Source organism: Poecilia mexicana, unplaced genomic scaffold (assembly GCF_051168715.1).
Source record: "Poecilia mexicana isolate PSO_F unplaced genomic scaffold, ASM5116871v1 scaffold_19, whole genome shotgun sequence".
NCBI lineage: Eukaryota > Metazoa > Chordata > Actinopteri > Cyprinodontiformes > Poeciliidae > Poecilia > Poecilia mexicana.
The window spans coordinates 16,091,198-16,116,574 of record NW_028263388.1 but is presented as its reverse complement, the minus strand read 5'-3'; the positions used below and the strand labels follow the sequence as shown (position 1 = coordinate 16,116,574).

Here is a 25,377-nt window from a genome sequence, read left to right as displayed (position 1 = left end):
GGTATTACTCTCATCTGAGCACATTGGCTTTATTTTTCTCCCCGTCACATTTGTTGTACGACTTTTCGTTCCACAAACACCAAAGCGTTGGTGGCGCTCTCTCATCTTCCAGCTCGTCCCTGTCCCGCATCCCACATCCGCCCCCATCGTTATCTTTCAGGTCTTTAGATGCGAAACCTGAAACACGCAGTCTGATAATCAGCTCTCGATCACGCGAATAGTCGAAAAGACAGGCGGACTCTCCAGTTTTTAACTATGTTTTCTTTTTTTTTCTTTGTTTTTGTCTGTGTGTCGCAGATGCGTCAGGGCGCGTTCCTGGTCAACACCGCGCGGGGAGGCCTGGTGGACGAGAAAGCTCTGGCCCAGGCGCTGAAGGAGGGCAGGATACGGGGAGCCGCCCTGGACGTCCATGAAACTGAGCCCTTCGCGTAAGTCGCCTCAGACAGAACCGGACGTACGAAAGGAAGTTCAGCCAGTTGGGAAAGAGGCATCCGATCTTCATCTAAAAGGCTCAGTCAGAGAGTTGCGGAGGAATTGCTTTGACTGACAATGTGTTGCAATTCTGAAAATTCCAGTAGAATGTGTTTTCACCACCCTTTGTTTAATGTACTTGAACTGTTCAACCTGGGAGCAATGACAACATAATTGCTTTAGCTTGAAGCACATTTTAATAGATAAAGATTTAGTTGGACATAAGCTAACTGCGGCTAAAAGCTGCTAGCAAAAACATCCGCCTTCTTCCTTCTAAGCTGTGAGCCAAGAAGTCACCGAACTCTTGTCCTCCAGTTTCCCACCTTTTTAGAGATCCATGTTTCAGATCTCAGAGGGTAGCTGGTGCTGATGCGTTCGTTCACGCATCAGGGGCATCATGGGAGTTTTTTGGTTGCTGTGTGTTTCCGGCTGGCTGCCCAACTGACTGGCTGCTGCTGCAGGGGATGGAGGCTGAAAGTGATCCAGATGGATCTGGAGCTCCTGCTCTACTAACCTAATATGTCAACAGGGGTTGGGGCGGGCTGGGGGAGATATTTCATAACTTTTTTCCCCCCCCCCATTGTCCCACATGACATGGATCCGATTTGCTGCCGAGACGTTGCACAAGCAGATCAGACAGGAATGTTGTGAGGACAGAGGAAGAGGAGGAGAAGGAATATAAACAGGATGAGAAATTTTGTCTTTCTATTCGACAGGAGACTGGCTGATTCTACACATCTCAGTATTTTTGAACACCAACAAAAAAAAAAAATTATTCATTTATTTTCTATTTTGTCATTTTAGTAAAATAGATGCTTTATAGGTTTTGGTCAGGCATTGTTAGCCATTCAAGCATTATCATACTGTCAGAAGTACTCAAGTGGGCAGGTGACAAGTCTGACGGAAAAATCAAATCAGCATCTGCAGAAGGCTTGTAAGCAGAAGGAAGCATGAAGTGCTCTAAAACTTTCTTGTCGACTGATTCACTTAAGTTTTCCATTACTCTGCTTTTGGATGCTTTCTGTGAACATCCGGTTTCTTTAGCAATGAGTCTTTGTGTTTTTACCGTCCCGCCACTTAGAGTTATAAGTGATGGTTTCCTAGAGAACTGCCAAGTTGGCAGTTTTCCACATCATTGCGTAGCCCCTCGCATGATCAAACATTTCTGTGTTTAAAATATGTTTGTATCGCCTTAATGTAATTTTTTTACATTTTCACATAAACTGAATTGTGGGTTTCATTCTTTTTTTTTTTGGGATAATTCAGTTGATCAAATTTTTCTAAGGATTCTAGATTTTAAAATGTTCCAAATACCAAAAAAGTAGTGAATTAGCCACTTAACCATATTGTTAAAGTGGAAGTCAGGTTTAGTGCTGATTTATGGAAAACACTCATGTAAAAAAAAATAAATAAATAAAAATGGAATGACTTTTTATTAAAAATGTAAAAGTGTTAAAAGCTGTCAAAAAATTTTGAAGAATTAGAAACTATAAAACCGTAAAATTGTCAGTCGGAAAATTTATAGAAACTGTGTGTGTGTGTGTGTGTGCTGCAGTTTTGCACAGGGCCCTCTGAAAGACGCGCCAAACCTCATCTGCACGCCTCACACAGCCTGGTACAGTGAGCAGTCTTCTCTGGAAATGAGGGAGGCGGCTGCCACTGAAATCCGAAGAGCCATCACAGGTACGCAGAACATTCACAGATCCCCCTGTAACAGGTGTCAGCTCTGGCTCCGTGTGTCCTTATGCCCGACCAGTATTTCACAACAACATCCAGGCTGTCACGTAATCTTGATTTGCATACGTTTAGTCAACTCGTCTGCTCGTCGGCGCCATCTAGCGGCTCATTCCATCTTTTTTTGCATTGATTCATCCTCTACTCTGTGTCCGTTTCACTTGGCAGGACGAATCCCTGATAGTCTACGAAACTGTGTGAACAAGGAGTTTTTCGTTACCACGGCACCCTGGGGAGTTATGGAGCAACCAGGCATTCACCCTGAGCTCAACGGCGCTGCCTACAGGTAGGAGCGGAAAGTTCTGGAGGGCAGTATGCGTCTTCAAAAGTTGTTCATTTAAGGACAGAGATCATTTTATATAATTTTCTTCACAGTGAACTCGTTTTATATTCGATCCCAATAAGAATCAATGTTGTTTGTGGGTGTGGTGGGACAAAATGTAAAAAACAAAATCAGGGGATATGAATTATTTAGCAAGATACTGTATCACAGAGCCCCCAGACGCTCTCTACCTGTGTGTCCATTATATTCAGTTCTGGGTTCTTTTATCTCAGCATGTCCACCTCCGTCTCCTTCTTTCATGCAGCCAAGTGAACCAAACTCTCCCGGCTGTAACAACTGGCATCCCCCAAGACAAAATTAATGCCTAGATCAGGAGCAGGTAAATGAGACGCCATGGATGGGAAACCTCTCACCTTAAACTCACCTGATGTGTGCCCTCCCCTACCTCTATAGACCCCCCTTCAAGAACTCACCCGTTTGACTGAACTCAGAGTAGAGCTGGATGGCAGTGAATGTGGGTTTTGAGTGTCCCAGTAAGCATGATGCAATTCAGATGCAATCTCATGGATGGACAGATTTTCTGTGGTTTCCTCTTTCTGGGTTGTTTTTTGTTTGTTTGTTTGTTTGTGGATAATTTCTTTGCTGGTTTATGGGTTTTATTGTGATTTTTTTTTCTTCCTAGAAAGCCTTTAGTGCCTCTTCCTTTCAAATATATCACAGAGCCAAATCAGGAACTCCAAATGGAAGAATGCCTTCCAAGAGCTTTATATAGCTTATGTAAATTAACTTTGTTAATTCAGTTATTTTTGGTTGAGGTTTAGCAAATATGAGAATTTGATTTAATCTCACTAAAATGAAGAAAATCCATGACTCCCAAATCGGATGATATTAAAAGTAACAAAATGTTTATGTGATTAGGACTAAATAAAAAAAAAAGTGTCACATAAAGACCAATTTTGAGTTTCAAGATGGCCGCTCCTCACATCAACTAAGACGTGGTGAAAACGTTTATTTTACAACACATTCTTGTAGGAGTCCATCTAATATCAATGTTGCAAGATTATGCAACTCTAATCTGAACATATTAAGTCGAGCCTTCATGTGAAAGGTACATTTTAAAACGATGTTTCGTAAGAGGTACGGTGAACAGTAGCTTCTTAAGCATCACCATTTTGAAATTCCGACTTCTTCGACTACGCCGTCCATTCAACTAAGCACCTCTGATGCGTTGAGCTGCACTTTCCGCAAACACCACTTCTAATTTGCTCTGCTCGTATTTGCAGACACCACATGTCTGCACTCTTAGGCGTGTGTCTTGTAAGCATGTTTCCACCAAAGGCTACTATTGATGATGCGATGAGCAGCCATGTTGGATCTCAAAATCATCATTTGAAAAACTCTTCAACTTTCCGAGTAAGTTGGGGGAACATTCCAAATGATTTTTCCGACCACATGTGGAAAGGCCATCGACATTAGCATTAGCATTCTCAGATCATTCAGAACACAATGGTGCACAGACTCTGTACTGTACTTTTCACTCTGTACAGTACGTAGATGTAAGTTGATGATATAAACACGGCAATGGTAAATGTTTATCTAACTGATTGGTTATAAGTTGTCCCTATTGTTGCCCTTTATTCAGCTTGAAATAGCATTTAATATTGACGGAGATAACAGAATAAGTAATCTCAAATGGTTAGCACTTTTAAATTTGTTCAATATACACCGTAGCATAGGGGATTTAGCTTAGCACTTCTTCACAAATTGCTTTCCAATCATTAAGCTAAAAGATTTTAATAGCTTTATTTAATTCTGGTACTTCTAAAAGTCTAACTCCCATCAAAGCTGAGGCCTTAAATGTAGGAACTTCTAATAAGTGTGTATCAGTTCCTGAAGAGGCTTCTGTGGTGGAAAAGAGGCAGTAGGATCTCTAGATGTGTGCTGAAATTCAATATTTTAGCTTACACTGCACTTAACCTCGACTCCTCCGCCGCCAGATATCCGCCGGGTGTTGTTGGAGTGGCTCCAGGCGGCCTCCCGGGGGCGTTAGAGGGCATGGTGCCCGGTGGGGTCCCCATCGCCCACACTCTGCCCTCTGGTACACACCCTTCCCAGGCCCCGTCACCAAACCAGCCCTCCAAACACGGCGAGACCAGAGAGCACCTCACCGAGCAATAGCAGCCGAAGGGATCCGAGCAGCGAACATCTCATCTGACGACGCTCAGAAAAAAACAAAACAAAACCGATCACGAAGTAAACCGACCAACCTGGGGACCAAGAGACAGTGAAAAGCGACACAAAGCGGCTGCCTGTTGAACCAGCCTGGAAATGGGAACTAAGGAAGTGTTACGGGGGAATTTGTACTTTTAAAGTTTCGGTTTTTACTCTGTCCGTTTGAGTTCTGTACCGACTTTACTCTTTGATGATGTTTTTGAGGTTTTTTTTTTTGTTTTTTTCTCCTCCACCTTGGGGACATGCCTATGATTGTGGACACAGAGTCCAGTGCTTTTAGTGCTCCAGGATGATTACCTGATGAGACTCTGTTCTGCCTACCCTATACAAACCAGAGCTCACGGGAAATATAGGCCCACTTCTCAGAAGAACAGAAAAAAAAAGACCATCCTGTGCTACTGGACCTCATTCATCCCCCTCCAGAACTCCCAACACCTTTCCGATCCCTTCCTTATGTAACAAGTGTGCGTTGTTTAGATTTCTCCTCACCCCCCCACCCCCCATTTAAGGCTCAGAAAAGATTTTATTTTGTTTTCTTTTAGCGTGAATGATTAAGAATTTATTATCAACATATATCTATTTATCATTCAAATAAACATGAGATTTGTCATCAGTTCTAATAATCTATAGTGATTTTCAACCCTTTCCTGGCAGCAATTCACAGCTGCAATATCACCATCGCCACCAGGGGTCACTTTTATACTTTGGAGATGTCCACTTTTTGGTAGGTGAATGATATGAGGGTTAAAGATTTAAGTTATATACAGAGGTGTACAGCTACCTCGGTTTTTTTTTTTAAAAAAAAGGGGGACCTGCGACTACCATCAGTGATCATTCAGGTTCCTGAGTAAATTCACTGCTGGCAGGAAAGGGTTAAAGCACACTTCAGTTCTTAACTCAGGAAAAACACTTTTTTGCAGATTTCCCTCCCATTGAATTATCATCGCTTGAGTTGTAAAAAGAAAGAAAGTTAAGACTAATCCGGTTAGTCTGGATATGTTCTCTCCTCCATCATCCTCTCCATTGTGGTATTTTTCTATACAAGGTGCATCATATGTTTTTGGTGTTAAAGAGTTTTGAGGAGTCCTGTTAGATTTGTATTGCCTAGTTAAATGTTCCTATAACCATAGTCCTATGTGATCCATCCTCTCTCTCTCTCTCCTCCCTCCTTATGGTTTCTTTGTTCTATTCAAGGCCTGGTTCTTTGGGGAAGGGGGTCGTCCTGTACTCTGTAAGAGCAATAGCTGAAACTCCTTAGTGTCCCGACAATAGCGGAAGAGGCAGCCAGCAGTATGTTTTTGTTTTTAGTGTGAGTATTTGTATTTGTTTCTTGTACAAGGTGAACATTTAGCATTCAGTACAGTTCAAATAAAGAGATGATTCAGAGATCCAGTTGTCGTGTTACTTGATTCCGATCTTTAGGCGCGAGCGACTTCAGGAGACGTCCTGGTTTGGTACGTTTGTTTCGAACGTGACTGGAAGCCTTCCGGGATCTAATCAAATACATTTATTTTAAATATAGTACAATTAACCATCAAGCCTTCCATCTTAAAAAAAAAAACAAACTTTCACTTCTCATGAAAACGACACAACTAGTAGGTTGTGATAATATAAAGTCTGAAATCATGGATCGTATAGTTTGTACATCCTCTGAATTTACAGGCTGTCTTTCCTAAACACTTTGGAAGGTAACATGCAAAGTTAGAAGAAAATATCTTACGGTGGCTTTTACCTCATATGGAGTGCAGGCTGTGTATTCTTCAAACTTATAGGTTGCTTTCTGGAGTTTTCCCACAAACTAAAGTTACTCAAAGCGCCAATATTATGAGTTTTTTTTTTTTTCCATACCACTATAGATGTGGTCAAGACCATTACAACCCACATATCCCCAGACTTGCAGGTTATTTTCTGAAAATGACCTGTTGTAGGACTGAACACATCTGTGTTTAATTCTCCATACACTAAAAGTACTCAGTAATGATGCATAGCACAACCCAAGGAAGGTTTTTTTTTTTTTTTTTAATTAACGATTATCTTCACAGAATTTGAAAAGTGGTTGTGTTATTTTCCCCTCAATCCTCTAACTGTAATTATTGATAATGTAGCCAATATTTTCCCTGAAGTTACAGGCTACAGTCTAGATTTTTCCTACAACTTTATTTTTTTTATTTTAGTCTTTGCCCTAGAGAGTACATTATATTGCTGCATTTGTTTTGGTGTTGAAAGGGAAGGGGAATGTATATAATATTGATAAATATCAGTTTTCATCCATATCTCCCCAGATTTTTATATCTGTGCATCCCTAGTTGTATATACCCAAAATATTTGATCTCATATATTACAGGTATAGAATGGAGTTTTTCCTTCATATTCTAAAAAAATAAATAAATTTAAAAAATTCAGAAATTTAATTTAATACTGTCCACTTTTTTTTTTTTTTTTTTTTTCTGAACTCACTGGTTTAAAATCCAAACACGTTGGATAAAACCCAACCCGGGTTTTGCATTTCTTGGAACTACAACAGTAAATATCGTCAGTCATATTTATCGCAGTCAATATTTTCCCACAAAGTTACAAGTTGCTTTCTGGAATGTTCCCAAAACATCTGTTACTTCTTAAAATCTAATCTTTGAGGTCTGAATATAAAAGTATCTGCACTTTTTACAACATTATTTAAAATGTTGTCAGTAATTATGCGTAATGCATTCCATCTTTTCTCCATAACTTACTGGCTAATTTTTTTTTTTTTGATATTTCAGAATATAGTCACAATAAAGCCAAAATTACAAGGCACTTTCAGTACTTTTCATACTCTTGTGTATAAAAATAAGCATCCAGTCTGGTCTGACTACATGAGATGAAAAATGTTTTTGCTTTTTAATTAAGGGTTTTTACTATATTATTAATACAAACTATTCTTTAACAAAAAAAAAAAAAAAAACAGTAGGCCTGCTATAAAAAGAAAAAAATATGTAATGTTTCCCGTGGGCAAAAATGTAAAAATATTGATATCGACTTTCTTTAAAAATGGTAAAGGGAAATTTGGCCATCTACGCCTCCCAAAACCATTCCTTAAAGTTTATTGGTATAAGGAATTATTTGGATTTTCTTTCTTGCAATTCCAAAAGATTATATCCAATTTGACATCTCTTAATATTTCCAACCGGATTAATGCTCATATCAAAACAGAAAGAAATAATTTTAAAAAATCAAGACAGAAATTAAGTGGATGCAAGTGAGTTAAGTTTAATACTAATGCTCTCCACAGAAGAGGCAGAGTGTTTGGTTTTCTCTTTTCCCCGCCGGCGTAATCACCCCTCACTCTTCAAAACACAAACATGAGCTACGAGTTACACATAAAAATGTCAGCAAACTTGAATGTCACCCCCCTTCCCCTTACAAAATGTAGGTTTTTAACTGTGCAAAATGAAATACTTCAAGACAAGGTGAATCAAATAAAACTCGGGTCAAAATTTAAAAGGAAAGCGGGGGGAGCAGAAAGAGGAGAACTAAAAGCCGGGCGTCTGAAATAAATAAATCCGGCATCAATAAGGGCTTTGCGGCAAGATAAGTGCTCAGCGAAACATATTGTTCTTCAACCACTGATGAAACAAATGGAATTGGCATCCTAGCAAATTTCTTCATGGCAAGTGTGTAGATGAAAATGCTAATCTATTGCAGCTTGGGGAATACGGTACATCTTCAGACATATTCTGGCTTTTTTTCTTTTTTTAGCTCTATGAGATAACTAGGTAACAAACGTGGGGGGGGAATGTGAGCCTTGGAATTTGAACTAAGAAGCGTTTATGTGCTTAGATGGGAGAAGAGGTACGTTCTCTGCAACAGAGCTCACAGAAATCATGCATTATAACAGGGAAGTGGTTTACATTTTGAGGGTGAGTGGGGAGGTGAGGGGGGGAGGAAAAAAAAAAAACAAAACAAAAGCTTAGAGAGCCCAGAACCCAGAGCCTACAATGTCCATTTCAAAGAAGCAAAAGCTCCAACTGTCCTCACTCATCTTCGTCGTCGTCCTCCTCGCCGTCGGAGAGCGAGGTGCAGGGGTGGAGTTGGCGGTATCTGTCCAGCCACTTCTCCACCATCTGGGTGACCAGGGGGTGGTTGCGGCGGCGGGAGCTCTTCTGCATGGCGACCAGGAGGCCTCCGTCCGTCACGCAGCAGTCCAGCCACTCCCTCAGCAGTTTCTCTTGCTGCTCCTCGTTCCCCATCTGGTCGCAAGCAAGCCACGTCAAAACACTTATAAAAGTTTCCTCAAACGTCGTTTACGAGGTGAAACTATGCGCTGAAACAAACTGGAAACTGAAGTCATGTTTTTTTTTTTGTTTGTTTTTTTTCTCTCCTCCACTTCTTTTACTCTTTCATTTTATCCAAGCAGAAAATATTCTCTCAAAACTAACTTGTGTTGGCTGAACAAGATTTCTGAACCGTTATTTTGGTTATACATGTTTCTACGATGCGTTTTAAAGAAGCGGCAAATTTCCAAAGCAAGAATGAAAGACATTTGTCCGATCGTTAACACTTCCTGGTAGAAGTTCACTGATGATGTGTGAATAGTAAAGAGTCGAGCCGCAGCGTGCGTTCACCACAGCTGACAGATTCTGCCCCAAGTTTACTTCCTTCTGTTAGAAGAGCTTAGCTGTGAGCTAACAGTCACACATCTGTTCATTGCTCAATGTCACCGCAGTGAGGTGCACTAGCTTTTATTAGATTTATGAAAATGAGAATCTTTGTTTTTTTTTGTTTTTTTTAAAGCATCACATGAGACTTCAATAGCCTGCATATGAAAATGACGTCTAGAATTCCTAAAAGCCTTGCTTGTTGAAGAAAATAATTCCATCAAAACGACTGGTGTAAATGGATCTCATTTCACCTAGAACAAAAGTCGATACTTATGGGAATTTAATTATCCATTTTAGCGGAAAAATCAAGTATTGACATGGATGAAGCAGGCTGACGGCGCAACAACACAATCTGTAGTGAATTTTGTACAACATTACTTTCTGAGCCAGGAAAGCTATAATGAATGAGCTCTATTAATCTTAGAAATGGTAAACATTTCTCATCAGAATCAAATAAGCATATCAATTGTCAAGCTAAAGAGAAAGAGAGAGAGAAAATTTGCAGCTACAGGAGTAAAATCAGTGCCCACCTCCTGAGCAGACAGGAAGTGAATGTGCAGCAGCTTCCTCTCGCTGTCCACTAGCGGCAAAAAGGTAACCGTGACGTCGTCGTCAGTATTGAGGTTGGCGCCTGCACCGCGATTGTCGTAACCGTCGTTCTCCATGGCCACCAGGGCGGAGAAGTGTCCCCGTGTGTAACCCAGGGCGATGGGGCTCTTCCAGCAGAAGCTCTGCTCCCATAACAGAGGGAGGTACACACCTGGGGGACGCAAAAAAACACAAATTCAACGAGCTGGGACCGGGCGAACCTGGCGACCCCTCAGACCCCCTTGCAACAAACAGGCTGTCCCACTGTACACTTTATTTTTAAACTGTGTGTGAGAGTCAGCAGGGACAAAGCGCCGGCTCAGATCCGACATCAGAAGCTTTTCAGCTGACTGGAAACAAACAGAGGATTGTTAGCAGAGCAGAGTGTCTGAAAGCAAACTCACACTCTATGCTGCGACTTCTGCCAGAGCACTTCCTGCTGTACACTCAATGCGTTTGTATGTGAAAGCCAGAGGTAGAACTGCATGAAAATATCAACTTGCAAATTTCCTCGCAAAAATAATAATTTAAAACGTTATTTTTATCTGACGTGGAAGAATTCACCAACAAAAAAAAAAACAAAAAAAACGTAAGTAAACCACATCGACTAAGATCTGGACTCTTCACCTTGAAAACGAGTGTATCCCAACGTTTCCCCACGGAAACTTTTGTAGTATTTTACTCCGTAGACTATGATGGGTCTTCGAAGAATGTGCGCGAGAACAAAAATGTGGGTCTGCTCCAGGCTGGCCCCGGGCTGAGGGAAAGCAGAGGAGACAACATCTCATTTCACATCTAATATTTATACATTTCCTGTCAGGTGTGTGAGATTTGTGCTTTAGTCTTTCTCCCATTAGCAGTACACAATTATATTTGCTAGAAGCGGTGAAAAACATTCCACTGCTGCAGCACTGTAAGCGGGCTTTTATTACTTATTGTAAGAATTCTTACACATTCTCTCGCCACATTTCAATACTTCTCCGACTTAAGTTTAGAGAGTGTCCAGGCAAAATAACTCGCTTTAAATATAAAATATGCAAAAACCTGGCTGTACGAATGAATGGATAGACAATTCGAAGGATGAATAGAATCACAAATGGACCAATCATAGTAGTGTGACACTGCAATGTGATCTTTTATTAAAAAAAAAAAAAACATGGGGGCAGGGGAGAAATTACATGGATTAGTAGAGCAACTTATTCTCAGAAATTAACAGAGACAATGGGAAGAAAATTAAAGGATACCGTTTTTTTTTTTTTCCAAACTTATCTTGACATATGAAAAAGGTGAAACAAATTCTGTATTTTTCCAAGACTGTAGGAAACCAGATTATCAAAGTTTAGAGATTATTTTTAAACTCTTATTTAACAAATTAGCACAGTTTGCCAGGCCAGTTTTACTAAAAACAGCAGGCGTCCTCTGCGCACGACAGAAAATCTAAAATGTTTATCTCAAAAGATTTTCAAAAGGCTGCCTGCCTACATTTCCTAATGCGGCATGTCCCATAACGGACAGTAAAGGTCGAAAGTAACCAAAAGATCACCTTTGCTCCATTCAGCCTTCCTGTCATCTGCTTGATGCTTTGTTCTCTTTAGCAAAACTGAACAAACCGCAAGCGTGTCTCGACACACAGAGAATGGTTTCCTTTTTATTAGCATCCTACATCTGTGCTTCCTCTTCAACCTAACCACCTCCATGATGCAGACAAAAGCAAACTTCTACTCAGTAACAACTTTCCCACTGAAGGGTGGTGTTGCTTTGGGGTCCAACGGTGTTTCATTATGGTGCATTAAATCACCAGGAAAAAAAATAAAAGTTGGATTTCCACCAAGCTTCCAACTGGTTTCTTGGATCATAGCTAGTAGGAACAAGATAAGCAACTTAATTCTCACTGAACAGTGAGACAATTTCATCTTGGTACATTAAACATACAGAGAGTTGCACAAGAGGCAACAGGGGATTAAAAAACAAGAAGAAGCATAAATGCAACCTGGTTTAAAAAAAAAAAAAAGTCATTTTTTTTAACGCAACACAGCAGTTCTGTTTCTGTCTCCATGCCCATCCCTAACCTGCTCATCTTATCTTTGTACTAACTGAATAAGCAGAAAGCAGATTATGCAACTTCTCTCAAATAGACGCAACAATCCGCATCAAAAAGCTTCAAAAGAAACAAAGTGAGACACAAAAAAAGTGCCATCATCCAACATCATATGTCTGGCACTTTCAGGCTCAGTGGAGGATATCTAATCAAAGCTTCTGCAGCATTTCTTTATTCTGTCAGAGCAGTGGCTCAGCTAAATCCCCAAATCACGTGCTGAGGAGCAGCGCTGCCTCAGCAGGCGTGTCACTTAAGTAGATCAGCTGTCAATCTGCAGCTATTCTCCTTCCAACTCCATTCATCCACCTCAGTTCTTTGCAAATCTCTTAATAGTACTGGTACGAAAAATAATGCCTAGTCTAGTCGTGCAGTCTAGGCATGCGTTGTTGCGTATGTTACATATACTGCTCAAAAAAATAAAGGGAACACTTAAACAACACAATATAACTCAACTATGACCTGCTGGAGGTCATTTTTGTTATCAGCACATTCAACTTTGTACAGAACAAAGTATTCAATGAGAATATTTCATTCATTCAGATCTAGGATGTGTTATTTGAATATTTCATTCATTCAGATCTAGGATGTGTTATTTGAATATTTCATTCATTCAGATCTAGGATGTGTTATTTGAATATTTCATTCATTCAGATCTAGGATGTGTTATTTCAGTGTTCCCTTTATTTTTTTGAGCAGTGTACATATGCAAAATGACTTTCTATATCTTAGACTAACTGATATTTTCTGTTTCTACAGCATCTGGCAAAAAACATCAATATTCCTTGAACTCTTCCACAGTTTGTCAGGTTACAGTCACAGGCCTCAATGCATTCTATTGGGATTTTAAGTGACAAAATAGGCACATAGCTATGAGGTGGAAGGAAAAGGATCCACTTTTTTTTTTTTATTAAAAACTAAAGTATATATTTGTTTCCAGACTCATTTTGCTCTAATTGATTGCAGCCAGTCTTTTGAGGTCATGTCTCAACATGCACAACAACACTGAAAGTTTTACCCACTCATAGAAGTGGCACGATTATAGAAAGCATGCAGCCAAGTAGCCATGTTTAGGTTTTGCCATAGATTTTCAATTGGACTTTGACTGGGCCACATTAAAACCCAAGGATTCTTTATGTTTAGGGTTGTTGTCATCAAATACTATTAGTCCGACTGAAAGACATGTGTACATGTCTTTCAGTCTCAATAAAGTTTTCTTCCAGTGTTTCCCTGAAACATTTTCTTATCCGTCTCATCTAAACAGCCAGTTAACGTTTGATTAAACTGAACTGAAATATAAAAAAAAGCTAAAAAAAATAATAGTGTAAATACTTTTGCGATTACATTATACATAAATATATATTTCTTATACATTATATATTAGTTTTCTATTTTTTGTAAACATCAGTTATAAAGGAACAATTACCTGGCTGGCTAAGGACAGGATGAAAGCCCAGTCCTCCTGCCACTGCTCTTCTCTGAGGGAGAAATGTAAACCAAAGCTCTGCGAGTACCAGGACTCCCACTCCTTCCAGCGACTGTAAAACCTTTTAAATACAAAGAAAACAAAGAAAGGACCCTTCGTCAGTGATCCACATAATAAATAAATCAAAGCTGTGCACATAATTTATACTTTTTATATGTTGAATCTCTCCCTAAATCTTTAAATCTTTACAATTTGCCTGCCTAGGATTTATGGAAATAAGCTGCAGAAATAGATCAACAACCTGTGTTTTATTTTAGCAAAGAAAAAGCATAAGAAAGTGAGAAGTCATCCTCACTTATAAAGCTGAAAACAAACGATGAGGAAACCTCAGGGGCAACCGCTGAAAACGGCTTCACGTTTCAGACCAGAACATGTCAATTAGGGAATCTGGCTTCAGTCAGAGTGTTTTCACAGGCTAAACATGATGTTTGCAGTTTTTTTAGTGTCTGTCAAACAGGCCAAAGTAGGTTCACTCTAAAATGGTAAAAACAACATTATCTAGTGTGAATAAAGAAATGTCAAAAGGATTCCCCGGTACTGAGAACTCTGCCGCCTCACCAGTGGGAGCAGTCGTGCAGGCTGTCATGGAGGGTTTTGCGGAGGACGGAGTCCTTGTCGTAGATCCCCCAAGTGGCCTGCAGCACGGAGTCCAGCAGACAGTCTCCGGCCGTGCGGTTCCACAAGGCGTAGAGACGGCTGTCCAGGCGGGTCCCCAGCTCCAGAGACCAGTTAATAACCGGAGGCTCCTCTTCAAGTTCTATGGACAGAATGACAAATGGTTGATGATGATCTGTCTTGAAGACTACAAAACAATGAATATTCCATCAAACCAGGATTCATTTGAAACTTAAAACTTAAACGGTTTTAAGAAAAATTTAATTTTTCCTCATGCAACAAAAGGCTGATTCAGAAGGTTTTCAAGTAGCCGTTTTATTTGCTTCCGATTTCTCCAATAAGACAGTCGGCTTACTGCTTACTCTTTCACTCCAGATATCAGATATGAAAATAATAAATGAATCCCAAATACCTTTCTGCACATCTCGGTCTAGCACGTCGTCAAACAGCTTCTCCTGAACAGCAGGGGGCAAGTCCTCGATATCTGCCGGAACACAGGGGGAACGTTTGTTTTCGTGGCCGTTGGTTAGTGATTGGACTGTGAGCGGAGAGAGCAACATCAACTCCACAGTAATGGATCGCAGAGGGGGGATGCTCTTTGCACTTCCATTCCCCTCGTGACATTTAGTCGATGGCGCAGTGTAAACACTGCGGCCCAGCGCAGGAGTGTGCGTTTCTGTGTGCATCGAGCTGAGGCGACAGAGAGCGAGAACACAGCCGGCTATTTTCTGGTTCGGTATTGAACCGTACGGCTTTTTTCGGAGAGACCGAACCCCGCAGCTGGCCTCGGGCAAAAATCATTCGGCAGTAACAATAACTGGCATCACACACACATGCACATTACAGACGCACAGCCTCACATCTAACGCTACGGTGCTTTGTAATCTTTTATTCAAGAAGTTCTGAGTCATGATGTTGGCTGTTCTGTTGTCAGCACTTTTTTTTCTTTTTTTTTTTTCCTCTCCTGCCTGCACTAGTCATGTCTTTTAGTTGTTCCAGTCCGATACGACATAAAAGTTAGCATACATGTTGAAAAACATTCAGGATGCCGCAGTATCCGTTTGTCATCATGACAAAGAGATTTTATTTCAACATGAGTTTCAGTCTGATAGTCTTGACAGTCTTAGTCACAAATTTCACATGAGTTAACTTTGTGACTCAGGCTACTACAGTAAGATGTCAGCTAAAGTTTACATCTTCAGATCTAAACACCAGGCTCTTACAAAAACTTCTTAAATGAACTGAAGCTTTTGCTCCTTTGGTGGTCAAGTGAAGTGCTAGGCTGACATTGGTCAATTTCCTCTCTGTTTTGATAAGACCTGCAGATAATTTGTTCTAGTTCAAACAGAGGTTGGAGATAAAAGTTGCTAGAAATGTACAATTTTCTTTGACTGTCCGTAAAATGCCTCGGGTCCCAGGATCTCTCTCTCTGAGCAAATCTTTTACCAAGAAATTTGTCGGCAGAAAAGGAAAGCTATAAAACAGAATCGTAGCAGCTGCAGCAAACACAGCATCTTTTCTAAGGGTTAAAAAAAAAAACAAAAAAAACACAGATTTCTAAAATAGCCCTACGCTTTTGACAAGTTCCACTGTATTAACAAGATTAATCCATTTCAGTCAAAAAGGCAGCGTTTTATTGCACGTGAAAATTTGATCACAGATGAAAACGAATCACTAATTCTGCCTGTTGGAACTAAAAGATAACGTAATCAGTTGTTCAATACGTTATTATAAAGCGTACAAGGGACAAAAAAAACGTGTAGAGAAGCTGGAAGTGTCGGCGTGTGATGAGTACCTGCAGGCAGGGTGAAGGTGACCAAGTCAGTGAGAAAGTAACAGGCAAAGTCTCCTTTGCGCTGATGAAGGGAAGCCGCGATCTCCCTCCGGATCTGCTCCGTCAGCTCAGGACACACCATGGAGGGAATGCACTTCGCTGCCTGCTGGTTCACCTTAAACAAGAACAGGATGTTGAATGGCTGGAAATTACGTCGTCTTTGTCAAATCATTCATTTGTTATAAAGACGGCTCGGGAACTTTTAATCCAGTGCGAGTAATTTTCTGTAGAGATGCAATTAATATTAGCAATACAACAAAACACTATGTACAGATTAAGAACTGCTTTCAAAATATATATATTTTTCCCCCCATTCTTTCTGTGATAGCTGGGACTTAGAGCGGATAATAGGCTCAGGTCACCAAGCCGACATGGTCCCAAGTTATTGGAAGCTTAAGGTTACGCAGCCAGAATTTAATTTCTCCCTTAAATGGCAAAATATACAGATTACGTTCTTGTATTATAGGTAAATGTTTTACATATTAATAAATGCATTTCTCAATTTTGTCAGGTTACTTAAAGTTTAAAACAGCTACCCAAGGACAACGTCTCCTTTGGGATATATTTAAAGTTGGAATGAGACAAAACATGCACGTTTTGTGAAAAGTGAGAAATTTTAGAGCCACAAAAACTTCAGCAAACAGGAAGGCCAGCTGCTCTTCTCCTCCAAGCTTTCAACCATCATCTTCCATGGGAAATGTAGGCTCTGGGAATATCAGCAAACTGGTGACAAACTGTGACTTACAATAAGAACATTTATGGCGTAGAAAATATACAAGGACGGCTACTTAAGTTAGCGAAGCCAATTGCCCTAACCTAACTGCCAATTTAAAGTTGTTGAGAACAGCTAGTAATGGTCACCGTCTTATGTTCTTGACATAATTTAACCAAAGCAGCAAACTCTTATTTATGTAGGCTGTTTGGTGAAACTTCTTGGTTTCTTGTGTACACACAGCAGTGTCGTTTCTGCTCATGAATGACAAGAGGACGTAGCTGCTTTTCACTTTATTTTAACCAACAGTTCACACCACAAAAAAACCCACAGAGCAGACAGTAGCAGTCTGTGGAAACCAGTAACGTTTTGAAGTGTGTCTAGTCTCCTTCCACCTCTGCAGCTCACGCTTAGGAGCTCTGTGACTGACGATGAATATGAAGATTAAATTATAATCTTTATGCCGTGATGAACTCTGTACACATAAATAGAACGATGACATATGCACATTATGCATATTATTACTGACACTTTCAGCATGGTTTATTCATAGTAACGTGTACTTCACAAAGACCAAAAGTAACACTTAATGTTTGAGTAAAGGAGTTCTGGATCAGAAAATATTAATAATCGGCAAACAATTGGGATGCAGCTATCATGATCAGAACTTAAAAGAATAGGATAGGTCCCACTTTGCACAAGAGGGAACATTTTATATAAAATGAGGGTTTTACCATTTCAAAATAAAGGCACAATTATCACAGAGCTGATATTCTAAACTTAGTTTAGAATTGCATATCAGTATTTAGATTAATTAATGTTGCTAGTCTTGTACTGTAAATAGTTACTAGTTAACTGTGATCCCTCCCAACATCCACACTTTGTAAATGCTACACCACTTGTATTTAGTGATATTCACATCCAACACTTAATTCCTGTGCATTAATAAAATTACTCTATAAATCAACGCAAACTAGGGAAACAACTAGCAAACAACAAGACAATTAACATAAAACTAAAACCAATAATTGCAGGACTTAGTTAATCTAATTCTTACTGAGGGCCTTGTTTCACCCTCCGTCTTCCAGTATCACTGCTTCCTCTGGCTATAGGACCCTCCAACTCTGCATTAACATCCCCATTAGGAAGAAGTGACTGAAGCCAGGCTAATCCTCCATGTAATCCTTAAAGAGCACTTCCACTGCAGATACAGACATCCGGTTTGCATGGTGAACTGTGGGGAATAGGAAGTAATAACGCATCATTTCCCAACCTGGGGGTCCATGGAGAGCTCACTGGGGACCCTTTACTGCCAATAAGACTGTCAACATGTCTTGTACACCGTGACAACCTCAGTCCTCGAGGGACCGGTGCCTTGCCTTTACCTGTTCATTCAATTTATCAAAGTTTAAAACTCAAAATCTGGTAATGCATCAGTAAAATCACAAAATATGGATTTTTTTTCAAGTTTAAATGATTACATAAGGGCTTTATGACCAATGTTTGTTCCAATTAAGTCCTTAAACAGAAAACCGAAACAACTCTCCCAAGACTGAAACTGCTGTTCAAACCTCAAAGAAACCATATTTTATCAGGCAGAGAACTTTAACCTTGAAGTGACATCTTAAAGTAAAAATAACCAAAATTCGAACTAAAAAAAAACAGCAGGTGCTTTTTCTGGCTGTGTCAGACAAAAAAAAAAAAAAAAAAAAAAAAAAACACAAGCTTAACAAAGGGATGTCTGTGTTCCAGCTTCCTCACAGAGCATGGCTTCAGTCCAAGCGGGTGAAGCTAATAAAAGTCTGCAGTCGAAATGCTTACCTCTGTCAACAAAATAGCTAGCATGTCCTGCCTCTGGAAGCGAATGGCCAGATGGACCAGAGTGAAGCCCACGTCAAACGCAGAGGAGCGGTTGAGGAGCTGGACCTCGTCAGCGGTGAGCTGCCGAGCGATGTCGCCTCCGGACGACTTGTAGGCTTCCACTGCGGCCAGGTCTCCTTCTACGACTCCTACACCAGAGGCAGGAAGACGGCAAGGTCACAAAAAAAACAAAAAAAAAAACAGCATTAAAAACACAAAGTAAATAAAAGCCCTTTCAGCAGGATAATACAATCCTCATTGGTCCATCAGCTTCATACAAAACTTCATCTGTCTGATATTAAACTACTGCTAGTCAATCTGTTAACAGCCTGAGAATCTCGGGAGTGTTTAGTCTGAATGCATATGACTGACATTAAAAATAAATAAATAAAACCTGTGATTGCATTATTTGACCAATCAATCTTTAATAAGAGTCAAACAAGGGAAAATTGACCAATTCTGACTTTGGACCAACTGAGTGGGACACATTTACCAATACCGTCACAGAAGTGAGAAAACTCATTAACTTTTTCTCTTGGATCAGCATCATGGCTAACAAAAGACGGCATGTAAAAGCAACTTTAGTCTGACAGAAATGCCAAAGACAACATTTGCAGTTTAAAATGGACAAAACGAAGGTCAAAAATGACTGCACTGCAAACGTAGATCTTGATGTCAGTTAACAGTTTGGATGACCTCTAGCTGTAGCGTCCAGCAAAGCCAGCGTGAGAACAGCTTCCACACAGTCGCGGAGAGCAGGCGAAACCCTGCAGCCTAAACGCAGAGCCATCAGATGGCTGTGTCAGGCAGAGGACGGCCTGTGCGGATTAGTGTTACCCCCTCTAATTCTGGACCCTGTGGGCAACATCTGCGATGAGTGAAAAGTGCAACAGCTAGATGGCACGCGGGGCACCAAGGCGCTGGAAAACTCAAACAGCTTCTCTGCAGCGAGGAGGTGCTTTCTGCCAGGAAACAGGGTGGCTGCTGCGAGTGAGTCGAACCCGAGAGCCGTCCAGTCTCATTTTACACACGCCGAGTGACATTCTGCAAACACGCATCTATAACGAGGCACTAAATGACTCCAGCTGGCACATTCTGTAACAGCACCAGAGCTGAAAAGGAACTTGTAAAATATTAGATTACTTTTTTTTTTTTCCCCTCTATAAAAGTTGAAATGTTATCTCCAGATTTTCATTTGTGTTCTTTGCTAAAGAGCATCAGGTACAGAGTTAACTTTAGACGGTAATTGTGTTTACATTCCCGGTCCTATTTGTTGATTGTTTTCAACTTCACTCACAGTATTTGTGATGTGGACAACTAGTGATTAAGAGAAAAAAAAAAACTAAAGACAACCAACAAACATAAAAATCCCTGTACATCCAATACCTAAAAGAAACAGTGATCAGGACTTTTCAAATCAAGACTTGAACGGTTAATGGCGAGTTCACCTGATTCCGATTTTTTAAGAATTAAAATATAAGAAAGCATAAAAACAGTGTTCCTATTAAGTAGCAAAAGAAACAGACTGCATGTGTGAGAGCAACTGCTGTACAAAATGACTACTATCATTATAAAACAGAATTATGTACAGTGGACCCCCCACATGTATTTCTCTGTAGAACTCAACTCCAAATTGTTTGCGGAAAAACCTACACAGAGATGATTTTTTTTTTTTTTTAACAGAGTGTATCCAAATATATTTTAAAGGAATGAAGCTTGGGAAGCTGAAAATCCAAGACACAATGCTGCCTGATACTCTATTGGCTGGCATTTCCACAGGAGCCAATCCAGGAGCACCGTTTTTTTTCCTTGGCACTGATTGGTTGAACCCCAAAGAGCAGCGATAAGGAAGACTGTTGATGTTAGCTTCTGCTGCAGCACCACGACTGTCTCCATGGTGCTCATTAAGAAATATTAAGGTAAATTTGGTGTTGAACTAATAAACTAGAGAATTTTAAGAATTTTTGGAGGGGGTTTCAAATATTTGCGGATTGTGAGCCTCGAATACAATTGCTGATATTGATACTGAAAATGGCTAACATTTCGTCTTTTTCGATAATTAAAAGTTTAAAGAACTTGTTGTCAGTGGAACCTGGTCGTTAAAAACAACAACAACAAAACAAAAACAGAAGCTGGCAATAGTTAAGGTGACACTTGAACCAAAGGGACAGAGATTCTGGCTCGACTACAGATGTCTAATGCAGCAGAAATATGAGGAAACAACACAGTGAAGTGAGACTTGAGTTCTCAGACCAAAGGAAGTGCTTGGCGTCTTGGTCAAACTGCGCCGCTTGATTCGGACACTTCCTGCTTAGAAACGGCACAAGGAGAACTAGTGAGTCAGCTGCCTCTGTACATGTGCTAAACCGACTAAAAGTAGTACTCCTAGCACAGCTGTAGTGATTTCTAATCCTCAACAGCAAGTTAGGGAGGTGCAGCCGGTGCAAAGGTCAAGAGTGCACTGCTGGTCACGTGTTGCTTTGCCTTCAGGTTTTCTGTTGTTGGCAGTTTCTCAGGTTTTTGGCGAGGCTATTTTCGTCTGCCGGAGGTCCGTGCTCGGGACATAAGCGCCACTGTTTACAGGGCGTGTTGACTCGCAGCCAAGAGGGACTCCGGTCACAGGCTCCACTCTCACTGCTCTGCCCAGACGCCCCATTCAGCCCCACTCGAGAGATTCTCAAAGATCCTCTCAGTGGCACATTGAGAACATACTCAGCCTCAAGGTTAAATTGGACCGAATTTCAACTATTTTTTTTTTTTTTTGTTTAACATTGTTACTACTCAGAAAAATGAATAATAAATGTGTATCCTCCATCCTCCGAACCCCTTCCTCCACTTTACCAACAGTGCGGATTAAGCTCAAAAGCTCATCCTGTGCCAGAAAACCAAATAATTTCGATGAAATAAAACACTAATTCTGATAAAAGTTGCCAAATATGCATAAGACTATGCCCGAAGCTTCATAAAGGACTTTGTACTGGGTGTTACTGGGGTTGTATGTATAATTGCAACCTATGTTGATTAGGGGGAAAACAAAAAACAACTGTTTCTTTACCTAAACCGAAAGTGCAATAAGAAAAGTAAACGCTTACCAGCACACGCACTAAGAAAGAGCCAGTCAGTTTTCCTCATCCGGTTCCTGATCTGCTTCAGCTTCTTGAAGTTGACCTCATGCTCCTCGGTGCTCATGGCTCCAGCTGCGACCTCGATCCTCTGGAAGTCTTCCCTCTTGGCCGTAGGAGGGGATCTCCTCTGAAGCTGGCTGCCGCTGCAGCTGCCCCTCCACCGCGCCGCGTCCTGCTCGATGATCAGGGGACAGGACTGCGGGGGCTCCGGGAGCCCCCCTGCTTCCTGGTTGTTGGGTTTGGGGAGGTCACACATGACACACTTTGTAGTTCTGGGCAAGTTCTGGTAAGTGCAAGCTGTACATGTCCAGTGTTGCTGGTGCGTGTTGAGTCTGTTCCGGTCGTTATATTCCTCGCACGTGTCCACGGGGGAGTGGATGCTGGAGGGGCGGCAGCCTGCGTTGGTACCCGAGGTCTGGGGCGACTCCGTCGGGCTGCCGGTCCGCGGTCGCTGACACAGGCACTGCGTGCAGCGAACGGCGCGCGGCCAGTTCAGGTACGTGCACACCTGGCAGGACCATTTGCCGGCGAGCTCAGCCACGCCGGACGTCCTGACTCTGGGTCTGGCGCTGGAGTCCGGGCAGATCAGGAGGCTGCTCTCACTCCCAGTTCTAGCGGGATTCCACTCTGGACCGGGATCGGGTTCGGGGATGTTTCTGTACGGCTCCTCTGTAATGATGGGCCCCGTTAACCTCGGCGCGCGGCACATTGTGCACTTGACAGCAGACGGCCAGTTCTCATAGGTGCAGTAGTCGCAGGCCCACTTCACCCTTTGTTCCGTCATTGTGGGTTGCTTTTTCCTGGTGGGTAAAATCCAGCTTCAAGTGAGACAAAAAGAAAGAGCTTGTCAGACTTTGCAAAACTTCTATTGAAAGTTTTATTTGGGATTCAACTAGAAGCGCATTTCTTCAGAATTTTTTCAAATATAGATAAGAATGGAAAAATATGACTGAGTAAAAAAACATTGTGCTTCCAGAGTTTCTATACGACTTTATATGAAACATTAACAGTTATAAGGTGGATATCTTTTTTGTTCATCCACCACATCAGTCTCGAGTAGGAATGGGACGGTTACCAAGACGTTAAAAAGTTACAGGCTCTAAACTGCTCAAATCTTTCATCATATAGTTTAAAGATCTTTTAATGGGATGCCAGAGAAAGTTTCCCTTTAACAGAGTGCAGGCCCTTCCCCTCCTGATGATGGACGCTACCGGCCTGGTGGAAGACAAATGTAGCTGTTGGGCAATAGTCCCATGTGGGAAACTAAAGGAGCACTGGCTATTACATTGATTAGCTTTTATTTAATTAAAAAAAAAAAAAACAAGAGATGCTGTTTTAAGCTACAAGTGGTAAGCCAAGTTTGTTAAACTGAGTCAATATCTGGTGTTTATATATAGGTTTGTCTATAAAAGCAGAATGAAGGTTCAGTTTTCTAACACTCAAACTTACTGAACTGTTGCAAATCAGATTTTCCAAGTTGTCAAATTGACATGGAAGCTTTTTGACAAAACCAGTGAGGTGTGTGGGTTACATTGCAAGTAAAATTCAGTACATTGGTTTTGCTCATGGTTGAGCTCTATGAGAAAGTAGAGCTAATGGCAAAATAATGACATAAGATCGGAGGTGAAGGTTTTAAAAAATGAGTTAAAATCAGGGGCATCACATGATGGGAAACTTTTGAAGTTTTGTAAAGTTCTTCAAATGAACCAAGAAAATATTCCAACTAGATAAGTTTTGAAGCTAGCAACCTAAATGTAATGTTTTTGATCGTTTATTCAATGTTGCATGACTCTTGTGTTTTTGTGTTTAATGATTTAAAGCACTTTGAAATGCCTTGCTGCTGAAATGTGCTATACAAATAAAATTTGATTTGATTTTTGATTTAAGCAAGCTACAAACGCAATGTTAGGCAGCCGACTCCAGGCTGGCTACACAACCGGATAGCCCCTCTAACCAGATAATAACAGCTTGCTATGCCCTTGTTAATCTACAAAGAGCAGAGCAGGGAAAATCTGAGTCATTGCTCTGTACAAAATAACAAAAAACAAAATGCTGACAAAACAAAATTGCAAGAATTTGTTGGATCTTTGTTTTGCAGCAGTAAGACGAGTTTCATGTCTGCAAAGACATTTTAGAGGAAAATCTCATAGCTGAAAATTGGAGAAAAAAAATTATCGATATTTACAAGTAGTTTTTTTTTTTTATTTTGCTTAGAGATACAAACTCTGAAATCAACAGAGAGCTCTGTTAAATTGTGGGAGTCTGGCATTTTCACAGCTCGATACATACGTGCGAACCCTTTAAATGCTTCGCATTTTTGCGAATTTCTTCCTCAAAATGTGGCAGCTTGTAATTTCAACATAGGTAAAGCAACACAGTAGTTGTATGTTATCAGAGGCAGTGTTGAGTTTGTGTAATAGTGTGGATTCTTTGTTTGGATTTTCAGCCTTCAGCATACGCTTGCTAGCTGGCAAGCTAACTTCGTAGCGAATGAACGTTCGCCAAGTATCGACAAAACACCGACAGTCATCTGCTAGGGCACAAACACAAAACCGTTACCTAATAAGGTAAATAAAAATGCACTATATTACCGTTTCGTGACAGTGTTAGCCTCTTGAAAGCTGGTGAAAACCACAACAAATCCTTCCCGTCCAGCTTTTACCCCTCTCCACCTTCGCCTCCTCCTCCTCCTCCACGTCTCCCCTCCTCCTGCTCAATCAAACCTTTCCCAGTCCGAAATACTCCGTCTGTCTCTCACATGTTCACCTTTACAAACCCAACGACACCTCGCAGTACAAAGACAGACTCTCGGAAGTCCGCGACTCACGGTATAAATTCACAGCTCTCCATGGTTTACAACTGTCCCCGTCTGGTTTAATGGCGGCGACAGCGAGACAAATGAGGAGCACAGCCAAAATAAACGCAAGCATGGTGTCGTCACCAATCATCTGGCTGAGGGCTGGGATGCCTTCAGGAACCGACGGAATTTTTGGTATCGCAAGATTTCACATTGGTACGCATTTTTTGTGTCATACAACAACTTTTAGAGATAGATTGATTGATAGATTGATAATCACTCTCATCTCATTCATTTGTCCTCAATTACGCCCCTGTTTAAAACTTATATCACTTATTATTTAAATACGTTCGGGTGCATTCCTCCACGGTTAGCCGGGGGACGGCTTGGGAAGTTATGACGAAACGGAGTAGGAGGAGTTACCCTCCTTTATGGAAGACAAGAGGTAATTGATTAAAGCCAAGGGGTCACAGACACACATATCGACATTGACAGTGGAGAGTTAGATGCCACTATGTTTTTAATAACAAGTGAACGATGTATTATCTTGTCTAATATAGAAAAAGATAGCTTTTTTCACTTGCTATTCACAATGCATCACAAAATATTCTGGAATATTGGTAGAGGTGAAGAAAATGTAATCTTAAACAAAGCTGTGACAGATAGTTATAGCTGTTAAACAAGTTTCCTATAAATAGCACTTAAGTAACAGTATCATGAAGTGTTGCTGTGCTGCATGCCTTGCTCGTATTTAATAAGGGGAACTGATTACTATTTTTAATCATTTATATTAAAGCATGCAAATGTTTCATCAACAGCAACTGAAAAGCTGAATATATATTTTTTTCAAAGCAGAAACAAAGAACATGATTTATCATTTATCAACCTCCGTGTTCTTGTTTGTTTTC

The 25,377-nt window shown here is 40.7% G+C and overlaps 2 protein-coding genes across 4 annotated transcripts in view; one reads left to right on the top strand and one right to left on the bottom strand.

Moving 5' to 3' along the window:
• LOC106921709 (C-terminal-binding protein 2) overlaps positions 1 to 6,108 on the top strand; it is a 110,680-nt gene extending 104,572 nt beyond the window's left edge. For 2 of the 3 annotated variants that reach the window (XM_014993560.2, XM_088016617.1), the window contains 4 exons: positions 298 to 428; positions 2,027 to 2,154; positions 2,374 to 2,491; positions 4,486 to 6,108. In XM_014993560.2, the coding sequence (XP_014849046.2) occupies positions 298 to 428; positions 2,027 to 2,154; positions 2,374 to 2,491; positions 4,486 to 4,666 (558 nt within the window). In that variant the 3' untranslated portion in view covers positions 4,667 to 6,108. Of the gene's footprint in view, positions 1 to 297; positions 429 to 2,026; positions 2,155 to 2,373; positions 2,492 to 2,792; positions 2,868 to 4,485 lie in introns of all 3 variants that reach the window. The other variant, XM_088016618.1, reaches the window with a different exon arrangement.
• A 1,833-nt stretch (positions 6,109 to 7,941) lies between these two features.
• zranb1a (zinc finger, RAN-binding domain containing 1a) lies at positions 7,942 to 24,611 on the bottom strand. Its single transcript, XM_014993564.2, has 10 exons — positions 24,264 to 24,611; positions 21,640 to 22,490; positions 18,509 to 18,696; positions 15,937 to 16,090; positions 14,554 to 14,625; positions 14,085 to 14,283; positions 13,467 to 13,587; positions 10,573 to 10,702; positions 9,888 to 10,117; positions 7,942 to 8,946 (listed from the first exon to the last, which is right to left on the bottom strand). Exons 2-10 carry the CDS (start codon positions 22,454 to 22,456, stop codon positions 8,731 to 8,733), a joined length of 2,127 nt encoding a protein of 708 aa, XP_014849050.1. The 5' UTR covers positions 22,457 to 22,490; positions 24,264 to 24,611; the 3' UTR covers positions 7,942 to 8,730.
• Positions 24,612 to 25,377: the final 766 nt, after the last annotated feature.

What these genes read in the sequence shown, in the direction of transcription:
- zranb1a (XM_014993564.2), bottom strand. Translation starts at nt 22,456, where the DNA reads ATGACGGAACAAAGGGTGAAGTGGGCCTGCGACTACTGCACCTATGAG. An exon ending in TAGCTATTTTGTTGACAGAG is followed by an intron (nt 16,091 to 18,508) that starts GTAAGCATTTCG and finishes TTCTTGTTTAAG; the next exon opens with GTGAACCAGCAGGCAGCGAA. An exon ending in CACCTTCACCCTGCCTGCAG is followed by an intron (nt 14,626 to 15,936) that starts GTACTCATCACA and finishes GTGTTCCGGCAG; the next exon opens with ATATCGAGGACTTGCCCCCT.